General features: G+C 35.6%; 1 protein-coding gene across 1 annotated transcript; it reads left to right on the top strand.

Annotated features, from left to right (window-relative positions):
- LOC110019040 (phosphatidylinositol:ceramide inositolphosphotransferase-like) lies at positions 1-25229 on the top strand. The gene is made up of 14 exons (XM_020716560.1): positions 1-124; positions 232-259; positions 344-461; positions 543-632; positions 9434-9520; positions 9611-9679; positions 11419-11499; positions 11580-11651; positions 11911-11968; positions 12052-12151; positions 12325-12420; positions 12511-12557; positions 12639-12763; positions 25167-25229. The coding sequence occupies exons 3-14, from the start codon at positions 429-431 to the stop codon at positions 25227-25229; spliced, it is 921 nt and encodes a 306-aa protein (XP_020572219.1). The 5' UTR covers positions 1-124; positions 232-259; positions 344-428.

Genomic DNA, 25229 nt, shown 5'->3' with positions numbered 1-25229 from the left:
TAGCCTACAACCTCCTCTTTCTCCCTCGCCACCGGCCTCCTCCTCGCCTCTTCATTTACGCCGTTTTCATTCCGGAGGAGGCAGTCTCAAAGCTAGCGCGAAGTCTTTCACACAGGAGGCCTTGGTCTGGCCCTCGATTCCTGAGTTTTCCTCCAATTCCTTCCCTCTTTTTTTTTTCTTTTTTACTTTCTTTTGAAGACGCTTCATCTAAAGTATTAATAACGAATTCAGTAGATTAATTCGTTCAAGGATTCCGACGGTGGGAAATATCTTACGCCTGTCTTGTTAAGCAAAAAGAAGGAACTGGAAGCCGTTGAACCTAACCTTGCTTCGCGCATTATAGGGGGAGAAACAGGAAGAAGATAATGCTGGCGGGATTCTTCGCTGGATGCTGAGTTCTATAGAACTGTGTGTTTTTGCTGATTAAGATGACGCTTTGCATTGGGCGAGAGGCTGTGAGGGTATGTCTTCTTCCTTGATGATGGATGTGTGATGTGATCCGGTACATGGGATATTGGGAGGTGATTATGGTGTTTTCGCAGTTATGGAGGAAAATTGCAACGGAAACATGTGTGGAAATGCAGCTTTTTCTTGAGAATTGGAAGCTTCTGCTAGCGGGGCTTATTTTTCAGGTATGTTTTCTGGTATTATTTGTACTTTCTGAACACATACGAAGGAACTGAGGAAATTTTTGTCCAAGGACTACTTCATATATATATATATATATATATATGTGTGTGTGTGTGTGTGTGTGTGTGTGTTTGAGTTGTTGATGAATGCATGCGCTAGTGTTATAGTGGTATTTGCTATGCAATTTTTTCTTGATGTTAACGTTTTTGTGCTGAATTTGCTTTTTGATGAGAACCACAATCTGGGCAAAAACAGAGGATTTGGCTTCTCATAGTTTCATCATGTTTATAGACAAAACAGAGAAAAAGCAATGATCATGTTTTTTATCTTCTCTGATGGCATTAGCTGTGATCAAGTTTTATCATATTGAGTTGGCTTACTGGTGGGGAGGCATGCTTTGTTTGTTAGTTTTTTGCTGCTTTGTTTCTGAAATGTATGGCATATCACTGTCTGGTTTGTGGAAAAAACGTGCAACGGATAACCTACAATTTATGTGCATCTCTTTCAAAGTTCTTAATCCTAGCCATGGCATTAGCTGTGCAGTGTTACTTGTGATTATAAAACTTCGCAAACAGTTGCAAAAGGACAAGTTTCAGAAATTTGATATTTGGTTAGATGAATTTCAAATACACTATATAATTATAATGTAATTGGAATTTATTCTCTAGTTCATTTTCAATTTATTTGGAATTCTCTGGAGTTGGGCGAATTCCAAATACACCTTTGTGAAAAGCGTTGTTTGCACCGCTAACCCCTATAGCTCACCACCCCAATCCCCAACCCCGCATGTCGTTGGCCGACCACTGCGCACTGCCAGTCAATCGTCGCCATTGCCCGTAGGCCCTCCCATTGCCATTTAGATGCATTGGAAAAGATATGGGCTGCAACCATGATCATTTTAAAATGGTGCATACTGGCCAACTACCTAAGCCTGAGGGTTTTGGTCGTAATTTTTTCTTTGTGGAGCATACTAGTCAAACATGTAAAAAAAGGATTCGAGTCACATCCTTATTGACATAAAATTATTTTGAATATGAATTTAATAGTATATTTGATATAGCATTGACTTTTTGTGTGCTCAAGTCAACGTTAAATTTTTCCACCCAAACAAGCAGTTGTGGAGGGAAGATATAGTGCATTGCTCAAAAAATTGTGATTAGCCAACAAAACTCTATTTGCATTTATAAGTGAGCTATTGAGTTGACTACGAGTTTCATTCGAGCTCGATGACGAGCCATCGAGTCATCATTGCTCATATTTGTTTGCTTATATTTTAAGTATTCAATTTCTTTTAACTGTTATCTTTTCATTTTAATTATTTTTATATTTAACAAAATTCTCTTAAGCTCTTCTTAATAGAGGTCATTTAGTTTAAATTTCAGTGGTATTCCGTCGTCACCTCCCTTGATCGGGAGGTACTTAAGCCAGAATGTGTTTGGCCGCCACAAAAAAAAATGCGTGTATAGGTGGCATGCGCTAGATGCCTAAAATTGCTACGAAGCAATCGGTCAATCACATAAGTCTATGCATCGATAAAGTAATATACAAAATTAGAGTCTGCATATAGATCCCATGATGAAACTTATCAACTTTTCCATAAGACAAAATTCTAGTTTACTACACCATTAAGTCTAGTTTGAATGATGTGATCCTTTGTAAAAAAAAGTCTAGTTTGAATGATTTATATTTGCAAAAAAAAAAAATGCTCTAAAATCCTAATGCAGGAATCATAAAATAAATCTATGTTGCATTGAAGTTTTATATATGTAAAAGGTTCATACTCCTTTGATGCTTGTTTAGTGAATCATCGATATTTTTTCTTTAAGTTCCCCACGTTGCAGGGATAAGTTTTCCTTTGCCTAAATCAATGGAATAAGAAGTGTTGGAAACCCGTATTACCGTTAAGGGGACTTAACCATACAAGGCTTTCTAGGAATCTCCTATTCCCCTATTTAGATTGGACTTTTCTACTGACAATATGTCTATTTTATTATATGAATCTGTGTATTATATGAATCTGTGTTGATCTAATTGTCTTCCAGTCAACGGTTAAAAGATCTAGATTACAAAATGTTTTACCTTTCTAATTAGCTAGATTAGAAGTAAATTACGATCAATGGTTAACACATGTAACATGACATCCAGAACATAGAAAAATATCTGCAAAAAAATTAACATATAAAATAGACATTGATCGTAATTTACAAAATGTCTGCAATGTCTGTAATACATCTAAATCAATGGATAGAAAAATATCTGCAAAAAAATTAACATATAAAATAATGAAAAATTCACATGTATTACATCACAAGGTTATGAAAAAGATTTAACTATTATGAATGAGGAAATAAAACACAATTTTTTATTGAAACTATTAAAGAAAACAATGTAAGAAGATACAAAAACTTAAACCCAACCCAATCTCTCCTTGGAATACGCACACCGCCATCCTCTATGTATAATGCAAGCTCTCTAGTGATCTCCCTTATACAAGTGCACATAAATCTCTCTCTCTCAAAACTCTCCAAAATTCTCAAAGAGAATAAACCTAGAAATCTTCTCCAAAGAAAAATCAATAGAGAAAACCCAAGGGCACACTCACAACTCCCAAAAAACAAAGAAAAGCTGCTTCCAAATAACTAGGTTTTCCTGTAAATCTCCTCCTAAGTCTCCTTAGCAAACTTGTGTAGTTATGCCTCATCCACCGGTTGCCTGACATAATTATGCCGTAAACTGGCAAATATGCAAAAGACTGGCGTAATTTTGCTGCAAAATGACATAGTTATATCATGGGATTGCATAGGTACACCAGTCCTTATAATTGATCCAACTTCATATTTTGGCTTCCTGGCGTATGCTCACACCTGTAACTTGCAGAACAGAGAAAAAATATCTTCCACGAATATGAAATCATCATAATATGGAAATAAACCATGAGCCTTATAAAAAAATATTATGAATTTGATTTACATCAATTCTCCCAAGCTTACATATTATTGACCCTCAAGTAATCTCACATGTAGAATTAAACTTATGTCAGACTTCATAATTTTTTGACGTGGTTATATAGTTGGTAATAAAAGATGTGCAAATATCTTTTTTCAGAGTTAAATTTTCATTAATATATAATAACCCCTTCTTTCCTTAATTCGCATTTTATGAGCCTAAGTAGATCACAAAACACTTAATTCAGTGTGATTAAAAATATTTTCACTATTTAGAAATATTTTAAAATCAATTAATTATTAGTCAAACAACTCAAAATCATTTTACTTTCTAATATTATATTTAAAAATTCCATTAAGAATGTTTTGAAGTTTTATTAATTATAAAAGGATCTAGACGCCCATTCTTTATTTTTATGCTTAATCTCAAGCTTCTTCTTAATAATTAACCACTTTTTTTTTTGTTTCTTCTAAATCACTGCCTTACACATTTTTTCTTTTATTTTTTTGTTTTAGCTAAAAAATAATTTTAATTTCACTAAAAATTATTTTATTTGATTAAACATAAAATTTTTAATGATCTTCCTAATTGATAATTTTCAATTACTTCTTAATATGAATCTCTAAATATTAATCCATTAAAAAATTAAAGTTCAAATAGGTTGGCTGAGCGAAATGTTTAAATGCATAATTTTCTCCTTTTAATGACTTATATTTTCAATTATAAATTTTTAACTGTTTTGGGACATTTTAAGATTCAAGTAGAAATATTTAAAGTAGACGAATAAATTATTAGGGCATTAATCCTAATCCTCTCCTTTTATTGATATTCTTAATTCTTAAGAAAGCATTACATAACCTTATCAAATCACCAAGAATCCTATCATGAGTCAATACTCGTGAGTAAACTTTACAGCTTAGGTGTGTCAGTTACTTTCAGGCAAGTACACATGTATAACTTCCCCCTCCCCCCAAACTTTTTCTCTATTCTATTCATGATTTATGGAAAATTGCAAGAAAGATAAAGAATCTAGCATGTCATAGCAAGAAATCTAACATCACATAAAATGTAACATTCAGTGCATTAAACACATCACATCTAAATAAAATCATTTGAGGTCTAATCGAGTGATTAACAAAATCTCATTAAGAACAAAAGTGTGTATGTCATACTGAATCGAATGAGGAGGGTACCTAAATCTGAAAATGCACCTAAAATCACAAACTTCAATTCAAAAACACACAACATGCAAATTCAAATCAAACTCGAATCAAAGCACACAAACAAACTCAAATCAATCTTGGGTTGTCTCCCAAGTAGTGCCTGCTTTCATATTCTCAGCCAGACAAAATCAAATATAAAACTTTTTCCTAAGAGCAAACTGCCTCTTTCGTAATTCGTAATCAATCTCTCAATAATTTGTTCTTCTTGGAGTCCTCTTTAAATCCAATACTCTTGTTCAGAGCTTTCTATTATCTCTTTTTCTCAATTCTACAACACTTTTCTGAATGGTATATAGGGGGTTGAATTGGATTGTAAAATTTAAAACTATCTCTAGATCCAATATATAGTTGTTTCTTGTAAGTCACGCAACTCGACATACATTATGATGGGCACAACTCAGGCTTCTCCAACAAAGGCATACTGGGGCTGCTTAAGGGGAATTTTCACTTCTATCTCCGGAGCTTCCTCTATGGATGGAATCACAAGTTGGGTGTGGGTAGTAGGATCCAATAGCTCAACCCTATCCCTAACAACTCTAGGAGTCTCCTCTAGAAGTAGAGCAAATTCTTTTTCAGTGCTTTCACTACAATCCTCAACCACATGGTGCTCTACTAGGTTCAACTTTCAGGAATCATCGCTGGGGTATTAGGGGGACTTTATCGATTTCATAATGTCAAAAGTCACCTATTGATCATTAACTCTCATTATAAGTTTCCTTTTCTGCACATCAATCGTAGCTCTTCCTGTGGCTAAAAATGGTCTGCCAAGTAAGATGGAGATTTCTTTATTCTCTTTCATGTCTACAACAATTAAATCAATAGAGAAGATAAACTTATCATCATTCACAAACACATTCTCTCACTCCATATGATGGGTCAAAGATTAGTCAACTAATTGTAGGGTCACTATGGTAGGCTGGACCTCTCGTAATCCTAGTCTATTGAAAATTGACAGAGATTTGAGGTTGATACCTACTGCTAAGTCATAGAGTGCTTACTCGTAAATTTTTTAATGCAAATGAAATGGTAAAGCTCCTTGGGCCCTTAAGTTTTAGTGGTAATATCTTCTGCAGGACCGCGCTGCTTACCTCAGCTAACATAATAGTTTCAATATCTTAGATTTTTCTCTTATTTTTATCAATCTCTTCCACAAATTTCACATAACTAGGCATCCGTTCTAATTTTAGTAAACTTGGATGGAAAAAATTATTTGATCGTAAATTTTTTATCTAAGTTAGTTCAAGTGGTGATTGATCTTGGCGCTAAAGAGTTTAACCACATCTTGTCTTTATTCCTTTGTAATAAAGAGAATAATTTTTACTCTAACCACATTGTTGGGGACAACATTATACTTGAATGTGGCATACAGTTCTAAGAAAGTTGTCAAGTGAAGGTTTGGGTCCTCTGCGGTTGTTTTGAACTGTTTTGATGATTACATGTCTTAGTTCAAGTATCTTGACTTCTAAGGTAAAATAATTGGGACTCTTGTGAGTTTGAAAAACATAGTAAATGACATGAAAAGTCTTATCCATTTTTTATTTAAGGAAAACTTTTATTGTAGAATCACTCGCATCACACATTAGTTCTTCTTTCTCTAAGCCAATCTCCCTTCATAAACACTTTTTCTTGCTTTTCTGTCAAATCTTTCTCATTATAAGCACATTCCTCTCAAGAATCATAAATATACACATAAGTGGTCTTAGAAAAGTACATGTTTTTACTAAGATAGTAAATGGTTCTCAAGGCTATCCAAGTGTGTTTTCTTATCCTCTCCACTTATCTGAAATGAACTTTATATAAAGTATTTTTGGAGTCATGTCTAAATAATTGCCAACATCATGTGGAGACTATCCAATGTCAGCTACAAGCATCGTGGTGTTGTGCTCTAATTGGGCGCTGGGCTTTTGCATTCAGATGTTATATTTCTAGCTCTCAGGTTCTAAAATGGGGTATGGGTAACTTCTGAGCATCAAGACACTGCTAGTTTGGTCGCTAGGACGCTTGCTTCGTTGTTGTAATGTCTTTCTCTCGGGTTTCTGCTACCAAAATTTTCACTTCGGACCACGAGGCCTTGCTCCACTACCACCGTGGCGCTAACGTTCAAGTGTCACGACACTACAAGTTGTATGTTGTGGTGCTTGGCCAGTTCCTACATTTCTCCTCCAAAAGATATGTTGTTTGTATAACGCAAAAATAAATAACATATATCACAAAAAAATATAATAATAGAATAAAAAAAAAGAAAAATACCACTTAACGACACTTTTGCAGGCCAACCATTTGATATTTCTACACAAAGCTATTTTTAGCTATTTATTGTGGTATGGAACTCAAAGTTTCCCTTAGCAAACTTCCCTTTACATGGGAGAACTCTGCATTGCTTGTCAAACGAAAGCATCGTCATGTATCATATACCCTAAAATGATTCAATCACTAGGATCCATCGTTTAAGATATGTTCTTAAATTTTGTTCAACACTTATCGAAAATAAGTAGGACTCATGGGTACCTTAAATCTTTGAAATATGCCATCCTAGTTGAAGCATCTCATTTGATACCACTTGTTAGGGAGTGTACCAATGGGAGACTGATGCTGGGGTAGATATACTAGTGGTTAAGCCCAATTTAAATCTGAAGCTTATGCTTATGGAATGGAGTCAACACTTGATATTTCTACACCAAAACGTTTTTCTTAACTATTGTTGTTTTAAAGAAAACCAATGGTGGAAAATTATTAGGACCTGATGATATCTTAATTGAAGTGTGGAAATATTTATTTTTTTTAACTATTTGTTGTTTTAAAGAAAACCAATGGTGGAAAATCATTAGGACCTGATGATATCTTAATTGAAGTGTAGAAATATTTAGGAGGTTTGGGAGTTTTTTGGCTTACTAAACTTTTAATATTATTTTAAAAATTAATAAGATGCCTGAGGAGTGGAGAAAATGTATTTTGTTGCCTATTTTTAAGAAAAAAGGTGATGCACAAGGATGTGCAAATTATGGAGGAATTAAGCTGATGTGTCATACTTTAGAATTTTGGGAGAGGGTAATTGAATATAAGTTAAGACATGATACAATGATTTCTCTTAATCAGTTTGCATATATGTCTGTTAGGTCTCTTATAGAAGCTATATATTTATTGAGAGGTTTGATGAAGAAGTATAGAGCGAGTGAGGAGGTTCTACATATAATTTATATTGATTTAAAAAAATAATATGATAAGGTTCCAAGAGAAGTCTTGTGGAGAGTTCTAGTGAAGAAAGGTGTTGATATGACTTATATTCAAGTCATTAACGATATATATACTAGAGCATTTACTTGTGTTAGAACAAAAGGAGAATTAACCTAATATTCTCCTATTTCAGTTGGATTACATCAGGGATTGACATTATGCCCATATTTTTTTGCTTTAGTTATGGATGCTCTTATTGAACATTTACAGGAGGCTGTACCTTGGTGTGTATACTTTTCACTGATGATATCCTTCTTATGGATATAAATGGAGCACGAGTTCAAGAAAACATTGAATTATAAAGGTTTATATTGGAGTCTAAAGACCTTCGTTTGAGTAGATTTAAAATTGAATACATGAAAATGAAACATGAAATGTAATTTTAGTAGTAGTAGCTCTTGTAGCAGAGTTGTAACTATAGGCGATCAAATCGTTAAAAGGTGTGAACATGTTATATATCTTAGGTCTATTGTTCAAAATGATGGTGATATAGATGGGATGTTATTAGTAGAATTCAAGTTGGCTGGTTGAATTGCAAGAATGCATTTGGCCTATTATGTGATAGAAAAGTACCACATAGGCTAAAGGAAAATTTAATATGATGGTGGTGAGACCTGCAGTTCTCTATGGCGCAGAATGTTGGCCTTTCAAAGAGAAGTACAAAACAAAGTTAAGTGATGCAGGTGGATGTGTGGCTAGGTGGATGTGTGGCTTGAAACTTAGAGACAAAATGCGAACTGAATATATCCATGATAGGGTTAGTAGCTTAGAGAGAACCATCTTAAATGATTTGATCACATTAAATGTAGATCATCTGATGATTAGGTTAGGAGATTAGATGTTTTAGCATCGACTTTTGTTAAGAAAGGCAGAGGTAAACATAAAAAGACTTGGACATATTCTATAAAAAATGATCTTAATCTATTAGAATTAAATGAAATATGACGCCCAATAGCATGAAATGGAGAAAAAGGAATCATGCAGCCGACCCCACTTAGTGGGATAATGGCTTGTTGTTGTTGTTGTTGTTGTTATATTTGTTGTAAGGTTGAGCATAGCCTTGGATACCTTAACAAGTGGCAATTAGCTGCCAAGATGGGTTGAAAGGTTATTAGTGCTGAATAAGAAGCCGAGGCTAGCGGACATCTATGTAACTTAAAGGAAAACTTAAACTCTGCTTAAGGAAATTCAAAGATTACCATCATTTTGGAAATATTTCACCATCGCTTACAATTTAACGTCATCATATTCACCAATAATTAACGTTTATTGAAATTAATCTTTCTGTTTTAATGTAAACTTTATGCATTGTTATTTTCAATTCTTATTTAAGCTTTTTGTTTATTTACAATGTTATGCATTTTCTAGACATTTTAACTATAAATTTTACATGACTGCAGTATATTCATGGGGTTGCTGCTCATGGAATTCATTATTTACATCGACCAAGACCTATTCTACCAGACCTTGGTTTCAGTCTGCTTCCGGTGTGTAATTCCTTGATGCATATTTTAATGCTTTATTTATTTTTTGGGTCAATTTGGATGATGTTTTTTTGCTGGGCCATGTTGTTTTAGGAGCTAGGGCCAAACAAAGCATATGTTAGTGAAACCTTTTTCTCCGTCATCTTTTTCTCCTTTGTATTGGTAAGCATTCTTTTCTAAACTACACGCTATTTTCTGTTTTTCTACTAAACTATGAGTTTTTCTTTCTAATAATTAAATTTGTGACTTCTGGTCTTGGATTTGTTGTCACTTTTCAGTGCCCTCTTTTGTTTAGTCTACCTGCATTGCTTTCTGCTTACCCATTCTACAGGTTAAGTTTGGTTTGTGCTACTGTTTCCTCCTGGGCTTTCCTGTGCTCATGATCTATTTACTTCAAATTAAAAGAAGTATAGAAAATGTGCCGGCACTGAAAAATTATACCAACATAAATGCTGACATCATATTAATTACAATATGGTTCTTTTATCTTTCATGTTTTTTGTGAAAAACTTAAAGTAGAAACCAGGACCTTAGTATTATTGAAACTGTTAGAATATTTCCAATGAAATCATAACTACTAATATTTTGAAGTGCATGTTTGCATTTGCATAGGCATATTGGATTCACTTAAAAATCGGTTAATGATTCAGGTTCTTGTCTTTATTACTGTCCAGTGTTCAGTGATTAATAAAATTGCAATTTTCTTTTGTTTTTAGCTACTTTATTGCATCATTCGGTAGAAGGCAGATTAACTGCTTGCTCAAGTTTGCCTTTCAAAACCTTTCAACTCTCATCAGGTTACCGGCCATAAAATTTTTCTAATATATCTATTTAAATAATGGCCAAAATCATATTTGAATGGCTGAAATTTTATAGCGTGTACGAGATATAAGGAACCTAAGTCACGAGCTGGCTAAATAGTTTGGCCATAACAGTTGAACTGATTGATCAAGTCAATCAAGAAGTTATGGCCAATAGCTCATTTATGGTGATCTGCCCATAGATATTCAATCCGACTAAGCCAACTCGATAACTCTCTGAGGAAGTCCAATCGCACCATGGACTGAGCTGGCAGAACTGTTCATGAGATCTATTCGCCTGGGAAGATCAACTCACTCTATGGCTGAATTGAGTGATAGAGGCATCACTAACAAGCTACATAGGAAAGAGATTTATAAGGAACAGTTCAAATGGAGGGGGATGAGGATAATATCAAATATAATGCTCATGTCACAAGAAGAGCATGGAGATAGATCGAGGATCTCTTGGGATCCGAGTGTAGTGAGTACTTGATTTATAATGCATGAGCATAAATAGAGTTGACCATTGTAATTTCAAGAGAGGATCCCCAAATATTAGAAAAAGCTCATTTTTTGTCTTTTATTTTTCAAATTTCTTAGCTCGAAGCATTGTTTCAGATCTTTCGTTGGTGGTATGGATGCACAAAACAAATCAGGATCCAACAATATTCTTGGCTATCTTCACTGCAAGGATCCCTTGCTGATATTAACTTATTTTGCAAATCAATTAACCTTGTTAAAACTGTCCATGATTTTTTGTGTTGGTAATGCCATATATTAATTATATTTGGGTTGCCTGCTATTTATGCACATCATTTGCTCAGGTTAATTCCTTTTGTTTCCTTTTTTTTATTTCCATCAACGAAGTAATTTGAAGTTTTGTAGCATCTTATCTCAAATTTTGCTCTCGTTAAGGACTTTTTTTGTGATGATTTTAGTACTTAATGTCCAGTATGGATATCACATGTTTAGGATTTTTATGTCGATTCAATATTTTCACAGGCATATAACACACACAGTTGCATAAGTTTCCAGTTTTTATATGACTGTGTGCTTGTGAATATGAAGGGTATTAAATGAGTTGTCTGCCTGTGGTTGCAGTGGACTTTTTATCCTTTCATTTATCATAGCAAACGCTTCTACACAGTTCTTCTATGGCGTAGAGTGTTGGCAATTTTAGTTGTAAGTTCAAATTAACATAGTTCATCTATTATATTGCCATCATGTACTTTGTTTCTTACAGATGGAGATTATTCCTGCAGACTTGCCAGGCTTTGAGAATTATCACATTCTACTCTACGCATCTTCCAGGTCCAAACTATCATTGCCGCGAGGTAATAATATACGGAGAAATTGTTAGATTGCCAAATATTTTTGCGAACTCATTTACTGATTGACATGGCAATAGTTTTGCAACAACTTGCTATAGAATTTCTGGCTATTGACAAATGAGCCAGTCAAATGATCATAGGATTTATTCAGTTTGGCTTCTAACTTACCTAATTTATATCAGTAAATTGAATATGAAACATAAAAGAAAATATTTTTTTATGCTAATATACCTTTCAAATAGAATCTTTATATGAAGTGCAGGGTTCAAAGTATGCCACTCTTACACCTGAAAGACTATTAGATCTGTTTCTCATTAATGGTATGCCATCAGTTTTCAATCTGTTTCTATTAAGCATGGGAGCTCATCGTTCATTGGACATTTATTGTTGCTTTTATTTGCAGTACGAGGGGTCTTATATGGCTGCGGCGATTTGATTTTTTCATCACATATGATATTTACACTGGTTTTTGTTCTCACATACTATAAGTATGGTTCTAAAAGGTATAACCGTGCTAAACTATTTGATTTGGTCTTTGTAGTACTATTGGGCTTTGTCATTTATTGGTTATTTCTACCCCCTTGCTTTTTACTCTTTATAGACATGGTCTAACCCCAATGACTTGTGTGCATCTACTGTTTCGTTTATGTTTTGAATATTTCTTGTGTTATCGTAGGTTTCTTAAAATGCTTACATGGTTGATGGCAGTCATACAAAGTCTTCTTATAATAGCTTCGCGGAAGCATTACAGTGTTGATGTTGTGGTTGCATGGTTAGTTAATTAGTCATAAAATTCGTTGCAATATTTTTACATTGAAATGTTTTCGAGTCATTTAACTTTGTTAAATTGCTTCCATGCTAGGTATACTACAAGCTTGGTGGTGTATTTTATGGAGACAAAATTAACAGGTTTTGCCTTGTGTTCTTCTTTTGCTGCTCTCCTGGATTCTGGACCTAGTTGTCAGTGTAATTAAATTTGTATAATTACAGAAATGCCTGACCGTACTAATGGAAGCCAACCATTGCTTCCAGCAGTTGCTAAAGAGAAACAAGACAAATCGAAGGAGGAGACCCATAAGCTGCTGAATGGGAATGCAGTTGATGTACTTGATTGGGTGAATATCTTCAACATGCAATTGTCTCCTCCATTATATTAATCTATAGGATATATTTTGGTTCAGAACTTCAGTTAATTGTCAGTCACACTTTCTCATTCTTGAATCGAGTTATTGCTGGCTGATTCGTCATGTGCCGCTTAAAAATAAATTCTAGCTAGGAGAATATCCATTGTGGATAAAAGTGTCAAAATGGTCCCTTCACTCTTTATGAGGGTACATTTTAGTCCCAAAGTCTATAAAAATATCAATTTAGTTCTAGATTCTCTTAATAGAGGCTAAAATAATCTGATACTAATCATAACGAAAATCAGCGAATAAATTGCAAGAAATATTTGGGTAAACCTAAATTGGGGCTAATTTGATTATTTTCCTAGCGAACAAAAAAGATACAATGATTGATCTACAATTTGAGAGGTAGATCGACTCTCCACAAATCCTAGATGCCGCTAGGAACAAGAAGACAATAAGAAAATTGCAAGAATCAAAACAGGAAAAAAACCTTAACTCTAATAAAATACCCCCAAACACATTCAAAATTTTCCTTTGAAACACATTCTAATTTTTTTCCCAAAGCCCCTCTTAATTTTTCTTATTGCACACGTAATTAGGGGCTTAACTAGAATCTTCCTAGGCGAAAAAGAGGTTTTCACTTCCTAGTTTGGCCAACCAGTTGGTCCGGCTGGGTCGGGCCAGTCAAGAAAAAATTGACGTAAAAATACTGCCGTCCTAATGAAGTGCATTGTCCTTAAGGTGGAATGTTGGAAACTACTTTTGGATCACTTCTTAAGCTCCCAAGTTGCTTCATAATTTGGCAAACCTTTTTAATTAATTAACACCTCCTTTGCCTTAGTCATATCTAGGCGTGCCCCTTCTACGTCCAAAGATTCCAAAACCACCTCCTTGTCCTCTATCAGCGTCGGAGATAGTAAAGATGTGATTGTGTGGTCTTCAATAGCACGCCTCAACTGTGATTCCTGAAATACTAGATGCAATGATGATGATGCTGCTAACCTCAGACAGTATGCCACTGCCTTAATGCATGCCACCATCTCATATGGTCCAAAATATAGAGAGGAAATCTTATCACTCCTCCTGATCAGTTTCTTATGTCGTTAAGGTCTCAAGTCTAAATAAACCATGTCCTCGGACTCAAATAAATTATAACTCCCTACTTTCTCCATCAGCCTTCATCATCATGATCTGTTGAGCCCTCAGTATTGGTCTACATTGTATACTGGTGTAGTGCTATTCCCATAATATATAATGTGAGGTGGATCCCGTTCATACAAAACAATGAAGGAGTGATCTGTGCTGAACATGGTATGAGTATTATACTACTACTCAACCCAAGCAATCTACTTTACTCAATGCCTCGACGTATCTGATACAAAATAACGGAGGTGCGTCTCTACAATTCTGTTGATCACCTCCGTCTGGCCATCTATTAGGGGATGATATGTTGTACTCCTCTTTAGGGTTGTCCCTCATAATTTGAATAGTTCCTTCTAGAGATGGCTGAGGAAGGCCATGCAAACGAATCACTTCTCGTAATAGCACAATAGCGATTGAGATAGTATTGTAAGGTTATCACAATGGAATGGAATGTGCTACTCGCTCAAGCAATCAACTACCGCCAATATCATAGTAAATCTCTCTGATCATGACAACCTCTAAAACCTTCTCAGGTAAAGCTAGGGGTTATAGTAACTCTCCCGGTGCCATAGTAAAATATATGTGTTGTTGGCACACAACGCTATCTCGCCTTCATGTTCTCTACATCTCTCTGCATCCCCACCCAATTTAGAGCTATCGACAGCCTATTGTCTGTCTTTTGTGACCCTGAGTGCCACCAATCACATTGACATGAAACTCATGGAACAGTTTGGAGATGTACCTTGATGCCTTGGTAACACAAATCATCCTTGATAGAGTAGTTGTTGTCCCCTAAATCATATCTTGGATGACTCTCCGGATCCTGTAGCAACTCTACCCCGATCTTTCTCAGCCTCTTATCATGTTTACTCTGCTGGCTCAATGCTTCCTAATCTAAAACCATGGGTACTAATAAAGTTGTTAGTTGGGGCTCCTCCACTTTCTTTGATAGTGCATTCACAGCCTTATTCTCTAACCCTGGGCGATACTGGATCTCAAATTCATATCCAAGTATGCTTGATAATCACTTCCGATGCTCCTTAGCAGCATCCTTGCTTCAATAAATACTTCAAGCTCCTCTGATTTGTCCTAACTTTAAAGTGTTGCCCCAATAGAGAGGAATGCAACTTCTAAATGGCCAAGGCAATAGCCATCAACTTCCACTTGGAAATGGACTTCTTCTTTTTACGCAATAAGTTGTTGATCCTGTAAGAGTAATGCACTCGATCCATAACTTGAAACACCCATTTCTATCACAAATGGCTTGTTACAATCTGGAAGTACTAATATTGACACACTAGTCATGCCCCTCTTTAATTGTTTGAAGGCATGTCTCTCTACTTCCCCCCATTTGAAACTACATTCTTCAGCTGCTCCGTCAACAACCATGCAATAATATGCCATACTCTCATCAATTTTCAATAATATCTGGTGAGTCCTTAGAAACCTCTCAACTCCTTCAAGTTTTTATGCAAAGACTAGTCCAACATAGCATCAATCTTAGACAGGTGTGCTCTTACCCCTGCTATGGTCATCACAAGCGCTAGGTTCTCCACTTGCGGCCATGCAAAGGAGCATTTTTTTTTAGATTGATGCACAGTTGATGCTCTCTCAAAGTCTAAAATATTGTTCTCAGGTGTCTCATATGCTTTGCCTCCGTACGACTGTAGATCAAGATATCAAAAAAACACCAGTATGAACTTCATGAGATAAAGCTAAAAAATCTTGTTTATGAGATACTAAAATGTGACTTGAGCGTTGGCTAGACTAAATAAAATTACAAAAAACTCATAATATCTTTCATGAGTTCTGAAAGTTATATTGTGCACATCTGCTGGCTTATTCCTGATCTGATGGTATCTCGACTTCAGATCAATCTTCGAGAAGATGATTGCTCTAAAAAACTCATGAAGACATCAATCACCAGAATAACAAAATTGTTCAGTATAATTTCCTTGTTTAGAGTCGTGTAATGCACAAAACTTTTAGCTACCACCCTTCTTTTTCTTCTCCAATACGATTGGACTAGTAAAAGGACTCATATTGGACCCGATAATCCCTGCCTCAAGCATCTCCCTAATCAACATCTCCATCTCATGCTTCTGAATCTGAGGATACTAGTATGGTCTGATACTTATAGGAGGAACCATTTCCTTCAATGCAATGGCATGCTCGTGCTCTCTCGCTGGTGGTAACCAACTAGGCGGCCGAAAGAGATGTCAGAAAACTGCTGTAAAAACTGCTGAACACACTTGGGAAACTTTATTGACTCTGTATATTGAATCTCTTCTAGACTCTACAACTCCACCAAATAGCTCAATACTGCTCCCCATATTGTCTTGACCATGATTTTGAGTGAGGCCATGGTTCTGTACAAGCTAGCATCTCTTCTCAGCACCACAATCCTCTCTTCTACCCTTATCTCAATGGTCAGGGATTTCTAATCCACCATTTTCTCTCTGATCATCTATAGCCACTTCATCCCTATAATCACATCAGTACTTTCTAAGTCTAAGGGAAGGAATTCCTTCACCTTCTGTATGCTTAGCAATGTCAGCACCAATCCTCTAAAAATTCTTCGACTTTTTGCCACCTTCTTAGCCCCCATCATGACCCCAAAACTTTCTATATTTACCAACTTACACTCCAACTGGTCCACGATCTGATTTGAGAAGAAGTTGAGTGGCCCCATTATCAAACAACACTACTACATGTTAGTCTCCTATCTTTTCCCTCACATTTATGGTGTGATTTGGAGTAAATCCTACCACTGAATTGAGTGACAACTCCGCTAAATGAACATGTAAGTGCTCCTCTCCCTCCACCGCTTCTTCCTCCAACTTTTCGCTAACTCCTCCCCATCACAAATTGTAAAGGCGTGGAGCGTGTAATCCTTGCATTGGTAACCTGATGCATACTCTCATCAAACCGGAAATATAATTCCTAATGAAATTTTCCTCTGCTTCAAAAATCCTCCTCAGCTTTCCCAACAATAATTCAAAATTTTCCCCAAACTACACGATCCACTCTTGAGCCAAGGCAAAGAATTACTCTATGCAAGTCTCCTTTTTGAATGGCTCGGACACGTTCTAACAATCAATTCTTAAATTCCTCCCACGAGTTCATCGGGTATCTAAACTCCCTTCACTAAAAAAATGTTAGGGCTTTCCCTTCTAAACATAACCCTCTGGCCATGAACTTTTCCTTCTCCTTTAGCTTATTCATCATGAAATATTGTTCCATCCGGTGCACCCAACCATGTACGTCTTTCCCCATAAAATTTGACATCTTCAACTTCCTAATCCTAGCATCTCCATCCCAACTTCCCCTTCTCTTGCATAATCAATTCCCACTGTTTTGGCACATCCCCCTCCAACGGAAATCCTTAATCCACCCCTCATCAAAACTTTTGGGGGATGTTTTTGCAGTTTGAAATACTGATGGGATTTTGGATTGTATCTCAATAAGCCTCCCCATCATCTTCTCCAGACCCTCAAATTGGTTTTCCATGAAGGAAAACCTTTCTTTTATGGTTGAGAATATTTCATCACTGCCATTGTTGGGTCCCAAGCCCCATATGTGAAAAGTGGGGGGTTGCGTTAGGTAGTCGACAACCAACGTAAATTTTATCAAAAAATGATGACATAAATCTTTTGATTTATTATGTAAATGCTAGTTCATCCCCTGGAAGCGATGCGTTGTATGACCTAAATACAGTGAAAATGGTGCAAGGGCCACTACATCGACACATTGGTTTTGTGTCAAATAAGCAAATCTTCTCACATTACGGACGGATGCAGGTAAATAAGTTATCCATGAAACTAATATTATGATGTGAACTTGAAATATAAGTACTCCCACAGGTAAACTAAGAAAGATAAATATCTTTTGTATTCAAGAAATTAAGTGGGTTGGAGAAAATACTAAGGGGATTGATAGCTTAAGTTTTAAACTTTAGTATTTTAGTAGGAGCCACAATAGAAATAGTGTAGGTGTAATTATAGATAAGAGTTTGAAATATAATGCTGTAAAAATTAATAAAATTGATGATAAAATTATAACCCTTAAGATTGTTGGTGATATTAAGATTTTTAATATTATAAATGTTTATGCTCCTAAAGTTGTTTTAGATATAGGTTTCAAAGACAAATTTTGAAATGACCTAGAAGAATTAATATAATTGATACCTCCTGAAGAAATAATTTTTATTGTATGAGATTTAGATGAACATATTAGTAGAGTGGAAGAGGATTTTAGAAATATTTTTGGAGGCTACAATTTTAGAGTGATTAATGAAGAAGGTAAAATTATATTAGATTTTCGTTTAGCGTATGATTTTATTATTGCTAATGTTTTATTCAAGAAAATAGATGAGCATATTATTACTTGTAATAATATATCTAATAAAACACAAATTGATTATTTTCTTATGATACAAAGAGATCGTCGAGAATGTAAAGATCGTAAAATCACTCTAAGTGACAATTTAAATAGCCAACATTAATTATTAGTTCTGGATTTTAAGACGAAGAGTTGTAAAATAAAACATACTATAAATCATTATCATAGAATTAGATGAGCAGCAAAAAAAAAATTATTTGTATGAATAAACTTTAAGATTTCTAGATTTGGGATGTTTATGAAGAAACAAATTATATGTGAGATGAAATAATAAAATTATTAAATTAGGGACAAAAGTTGTACTTGGAGAATCAAAAAGAAGTTTTATAAATAAAAGTAGTGGGCAGTGTAATAACAATGTGCAAGAAAATATAAAATTTAAAAAATTATGTTATAAAATTGTTTTACGCAAAAGCTTAGAAGAGATCAGAAAAATATATATGTTTCATAGAGTCTAAGATAATAATCCGTGTTGCTAAAAATTTTATTTTGGGCGATATTTATAATAGATTAAATACTAAAGAGGGTGAAAAATATATGTATAAACTAACCAAATAAAAGGAAAATGGAAGCAAACAATTAATCAAGTAAAGTGTATTAAGAATGAAAAATCTGAAAATGTTTTTTTAAAAAAGAATATTCAACATAGGTGGGTGAGTTATTTTGATAAATTTTTCGATGAAGTTTCTGAAAATACGATCAACTTTAGTGATCTTAATATCTTTAATACTACTAAAATGTTTTATTTTTGTCGTTTTATTAGGAAAAAAGAGGTTGGGGAGGCTTTAAAGAAAATCAACGATAGAAAGTCTATAGGACCTGATGATATCCTAATTGTATTGTGTAAATATTGAAGTGATTTGAAAGTTTCTTGGCTTACTAAACTCTTTAGTACTATTCTAAAAAGAGGGGAGGAAGAGTATTTTGGTCCTTATTTGTAAGAATAAAGGGGATGCACAAGAGTACGCATATTATAGATAAATTAAGTTGATGTGTCATACTTTAAAATTATGAGAGAGGGTAATTGAACATATTTAAGACGTGTTACAAAGATTTCTCATAATCAGTTTGGATTTATGTCGGGCAAGTCTACTATGAAAGCTATACATTTATTCAGAGGTTTGATGGAGATGTACATGTTGTGAAAAACGACGGCAATAAAGCGAAAAATGGAATGAATAAAATTTTACACAGAACAAAAACCAGCGCGATACATAGATTTACGTGGTTCGACAAATTTGCCTACGTCCACGGAGCTGCAAAGGATTTTATTTCTTTGAGGAATTACACCGTCGAGCACCTCGACATTTACAAGAAAACTCTCCCTTCCTCTCTCTCTTATTTTCTCTATTTCTCTTAGTTCTTAAGAGTACTTGGCTTGGCCTTGCTTGGCTTGACTTGGCTTCTTTTTTAAGCCAAAAGAGACTATTTATAGAAACCATAAGTGCGGTAGGTAGGATGTGGTAGATGAGCAGTAGGTGAGAAAGTAGGTGAGCGATAGGTGAGATTCTTAATTAGAAACCTAATTAAATTTCGGTGGACCAGGTCTCCATATTACCCAACAATTCTCCCGCTTGGAGACTGGGACACCGATTGCATCACCTACTGGCTGCATCATCTACTAGTTGTACCGACCTTTTCTTCAAACATTATATACTCTACCTATGCAACTCGAAGCCCCTGTTTTCATGCCAGAAGACCAACTGAAGTTGAGCACAACTTCAACTTCTCATGAGTAACACCCTCAGTTGACATATCACCGTCAACTTAGCCTTGTACCACCAAGCTCTTTCTTGAATTACTCCTGTATCTTCTTATAACTCCCACTGCATGAGCAATATCCTTCCTATACTGAAACCCCTTTTCAACAAGTCCAGTCTTGTACCTCTTACTGCCACCAAACACAGTCTTCCTCCGGTACACCCACTTGTTGTGCAATGCCTTCTTCCTTGGTGGAAATTCTGCCAGCTCCCAAGTCTGATTCATTGGCAGGGAATCCATTTCTTCCTTCTTGGTCAGCTCTCACTTGATTCAAATTTTTATCTTACAAGATTTCTTCATAACTCTGTGTTTCTCCATCATTTGTCTGTACAATGTCTAATCTCTACTACTTTTTAAGAAATTGAACTTCTTCTACTTTCCCATAATGCATCTCTGACTCACGTGTCATCGCTTGAGTAAATCTGTAGTCATATATAGTGTGTCAGTTTTCTTGCCCCGAGCCATTACTAATGCTCATTTGGACACCTTCTAAGTGTTATCGTGCTATCTGAGGACACTACCAAATGACTACCATTATTGAGTTGCCCAATAGAGATGAGGTTTTTCTTAACTCAGGAACGTGTCTAACCATTTGCAAAGTCCATTTGCTCTTGTTAGGGAGTGCAATATCAACGTTTCTCATCCTCACCACGTCCAGAGCTTTTCCATCAGCCAGATATACCTTCCTAAAGTTATATGCAACATAATTTCGCATTAACTCCTGATGGGAAGATGTATGGAAGAAAGTCCCTGAAACCAGTATCCAGTCATCAATAGAATTGTGAACTGTCAGAAATAGTGCATCCTGTATTTCTTCAGTTACAATATTAGCGTCATCATTCTCCTTCTTCTTAGGATTCCTGCAGTTTCCTTTTATGTGGTCTGCCTTGCCACAATTCCAACAGGTTGTCTGCTGACCAGACTTTAATTTTGATCTTCCTCTGTTTGAGTTCCTGTCATGTGATCTTCATCTGGAATCAACATTCAACACCGAACTTGAACACGAGGTCTCGCCAGAATCTTTCCTGTGCACCTCCTTAGCCAAACTCAAATCACTAATATTATCATATTTCAGCTTAGATTTACCTGCAGAACTACTAACTGCCATCCTCATGGCTTCCCAGCTATTTAACAATGAAGCCAACAATATCAGCGCACGTATCTCATCACTAAAATCAACTTCAACAGACGACAACTGATTTGTGATAGTATTGAAATCATTTAGGTGTTGAGCAACAGACACACCTTCCACCTTCTTCAAGTTGAATAACTTTTTCATTAGATGCACTTTGTTATTCGCCGATGACTTTTCATACATGCTTGATAAAGACGCCATGAGATCTGCAGTAGTCTTCTCCTTGATTACATTGTGGGCAACGGATCTCGACAGAGTTAATCGTATAACCCCCAGAACCTGTCGATCCAACAAATTTCATTCCGCCTCGTCCATCTTTTTTGGTCGCTTTCCCAGTAACGGAAGATGAAATTTCTTCCCATAGAGGTAGTCCTCTATCTGCATCCTCTAATAAGCAAAATCTGTGTCATTGAACTTCTTGATCCCCGCCATATAATTAATTATTTACTCTATCCACCCACACAGAGAAAACTAACACGCTAATTAGTTATGATGTTGGCAATTATTATAATTAATAAATTATAAAACTACCCCTCTACTACGTTATATCAGTATCCTATCTCTCTCTATAAATATAGCCGTTGGAATTCAAACGTTATTATATCAGTACTGTAACTAACCCAGAGCCCATGGCTTCTCCTGCTTCGTTTCTCTTTGCATTTTTGGCTTTCTTCAGCCTGATGATGTACAGTTGTCTTCTCTGCTGCAGCGCGGATCCTACTGATGGCTTTACTTCGGTGCCATTAAGCCAAGCGAATTTGGTTCTTCAGTGGCCTTATAATGCGCAGTTGAATGATCGCTACAGCTTCGTTAATGGAGTTCATAAGGCGTGGCTGTATTCTACAGATAAATCATTTAAGCCTGGCAGCTCTACAGAACCCCGTACTGAGATCCGTATCAAAGTAATGTGTCTTATCTTTTATAAATAAATATGTTTTATGTATTAAAATTTGGGAAATTTGCATACATGCCGAGCAATTGATTTTATATATGTCGTGAAAAAATGACGATAATAAAATAAAAAATAAATTGCACGAAAAAAAAAATAGAAAACACCAGAGCGACACACAGATTTGTGTGGTTCTGCAAATTTTCCTACGTCTACGGGGCTGGAGAGGATTTTATTTCTTCGAGGAATTACACACCGTCGAGCGCCTCGATGTTTTTAAGAAAATCTCTATTTTCTTCTCTCCCTTCCTCTCTAAATTTTCCTACGTCTACGGGGCTGGAGAAGATTTTATTTCTTCGAGGAATTACACACCATCGAGCGCCTCGATGTTTACAAGAAAATCTTTATTTTCTTCTCTCCCTCCCTTTCTCTCTTTCCCATTCCTCTCTTAGCTCCCAAGAGGACTTGGCTTGACCTTGCTTGACTTGGCTTGACTTCTCCTTTAAGCCAAAAAAGTTTATTTATAAAAACCATGAAAGCGGTAGGTGGGAGGTAGGTGAGCGGTAGGTGGGATGTGGTAGGTGAGCGGTAGGTGGGAAAATAGGTGAGCGGTATGTGAGATTCTTAATTAGAAAGCTAATTAAATTTCGGTGGACCAGGTCTCCACATTACCCAACAGTATAGACAGAATAAGGAGTATCTAAATACGATTCTTATTGATTTAGAACAAGCTTATGATAAGATTGTAAGAGATATCCTTTTGGATAATTCTAGAGAAGAAAGGTGTTGATATGACTTATATTCAAGTCATTAAAGATGTGTATACTAGAGCTGCTACTTGTGTTTGAACAGAAGCAGGATTGTCCAAATATTTTCCTATTTCAGTTGGATTACTTCATGGATCGGCTTTAAGCCCATATCTTTTTGATTAGTTATGGATGCTCTTACTGGACATTTACAAGATGTACCTTAGTGTATGTTTTTTTGCTGATGATATCCTTCTTGTGAATATGACTAGATGTGAATATGACTAGAGAAAGAGATAAGACGAGAGAAAAATCTCAAGAAAAACTTGAATTATGGAGGTCTACCCTGGAGTTTAAAGGCCTTTGTATGAGTAGAACTAAAACTGAATACTTGGAATGTAATTTTAGTAGTAGTAGCTCTAGTGCAGAGTTGTAACTATGGGTGATCAATCTATTAAAAGTTGTAAATATTTTAGGTATCTCTGGTCTATTGTTTAAAGTGATGGTGATATAGATGGGGATGTTATTAGTAGAATTCAAGTTGGTTGGTTGAAGTGGAGATATGCTTCGGGCCTATTGTGTGATAGAGAAGTATCGTTTAGACTGAAAGGAAAATTTTATAAGATGGTGATGAGACTTGCAATGCTCAATAGCACATAATGTTGGCCTTTAAAAGAGAAGCATAAATTAAGTTAAGTGTTGCCGAGATGAGAATGCTTAGGTGGATGGGTGGCTTTACACTTCAAGATAAAATGCGAATTGAATAAATTCGTGATAGGGTCGGTGTAGCTTTTGTTGCGGACAAAATTAGAAAGAGTCATCTTGGATGGTTTGGTTACATTAAACACCGACCTTCCGATGATCCGGTTACGATAGTAGATGTTTTAGATTCAACTTATGTTAAAAAAGGCAGAGGTAGATCTAGAAAGGCTTTAGCATATTGTATAAAAATGATCTTAATTTATTAGTAAATATGACATGGAGAAAAAGGATTCATGTAGCCGACACCACTTAATGGGATAAAGGCTTGTTCTTGTTATTGACTTCTTCTAGTCTCTCTTACAAAATATTCACATTTCTTGCTGCCATCTCTCCAAGATCTTGCATTGATATCAATTGGATACGAATCGGAACTAAAATCAACGAACAAATTACAAAAAATATGTGAGAAAATCCAAATTAGAGCTAATTTGATTAATCTCTAAGAAAACAAATAAGATACAATGGGTTATCTATAATCTGAGAGGTAGATTGGCTCTCAACAAATCCTTGACGTTTTTAGGAACAAGAAGATAAAAAGAAATTTACAGGAATAAAAACATGAAAATAAATGCTAGGTGATTAGCCCTAATAATGACCCCTAAACATTTTTAATCTTTCCCGTCAAAAGATATGCAAACTTTCCCCCCAAACCCCCTTAAATTCTCTCATCGCATACGTGATTAGGGGCTTAACGTGCCCCAGCCAAAGGCTGGAATCTTCTCAGGAGAAAACACGTGTTTCGACCCCATAGGCTGGGCCGGCTTGTTTGGCTTAGTCAGGTCGGTCTAGGCGAGTCCAGGAGGGACCGATATAACATAATCATGTTATCCTGGACCGGTATAACATAATCCTTGGGAGAGGATTATTTTAACTCATATTAAAAGAGCCTAGGGACTAATTTGACACTTTTATGTAGTCTGGGATTAATATGACCTCCCGTAAATTTGAAAATTCACTCGTGCATTGTGACAGTATTGAACTTAACTGTCAAATTAAAGAATGCATAGAGATGCACGCGCGCACACTGACTCACGCATAAAATCTCTCATGTACATGTGCACACACACAGGTACACACATACACGCGCATACATATACGCACACTAAACCTTAGAGAAGATATTTTGTAGTAGTAATGCTAAATATATCATGTTAGTTTACAATTTTTCTTGCTAAATCTTTTTTTGGAGTCCCATAGATAAATCTAAATTTGACATAGTAGCTTGCAGAGAAAGTAGAAAATGCTATATTGGCTTTCAATTGTAAGTCTCGTTTACTATTGCATTAGGCTTTTATGCGGTGGAGGATTTAGAGGGAGGCTTTGGGAATGGAATACATGTTAAAGATATTTTTGGGAAATGAACATAGAGTATTAGAGCCTTTTAGGAAAAGAACGTAGAGTTTTTTGTCTATGATATTACATGTGACTTGTTACAACTTAAATCTGATTTTAGTGCAAGATGTACGAGGGTTGGCTAGGACTTCAATCACAAGTGACATAACTTCGGAAATTTATATTGCTGTGTTGAAAATGACAATCAATTTTTTATCATAGAAATCAATTTCCATTCGAAGTGGATGCAAAGCTGGAAATGAAGCTGTACAATGGCTCGGCTGA

The sequence above is a fragment of the Phalaenopsis equestris genome, unplaced genomic scaffold (assembly GCF_001263595.1).
Source record: "Phalaenopsis equestris unplaced genomic scaffold, ASM126359v1 Scaffold000040, whole genome shotgun sequence".
Lineage (NCBI taxonomy): Eukaryota > Viridiplantae > Streptophyta > Magnoliopsida > Asparagales > Orchidaceae > Phalaenopsis > Phalaenopsis equestris.
Note: the sequence above shows the minus strand (reverse complement) of the source record. Positions and strands in the feature narration are given on the sequence as shown.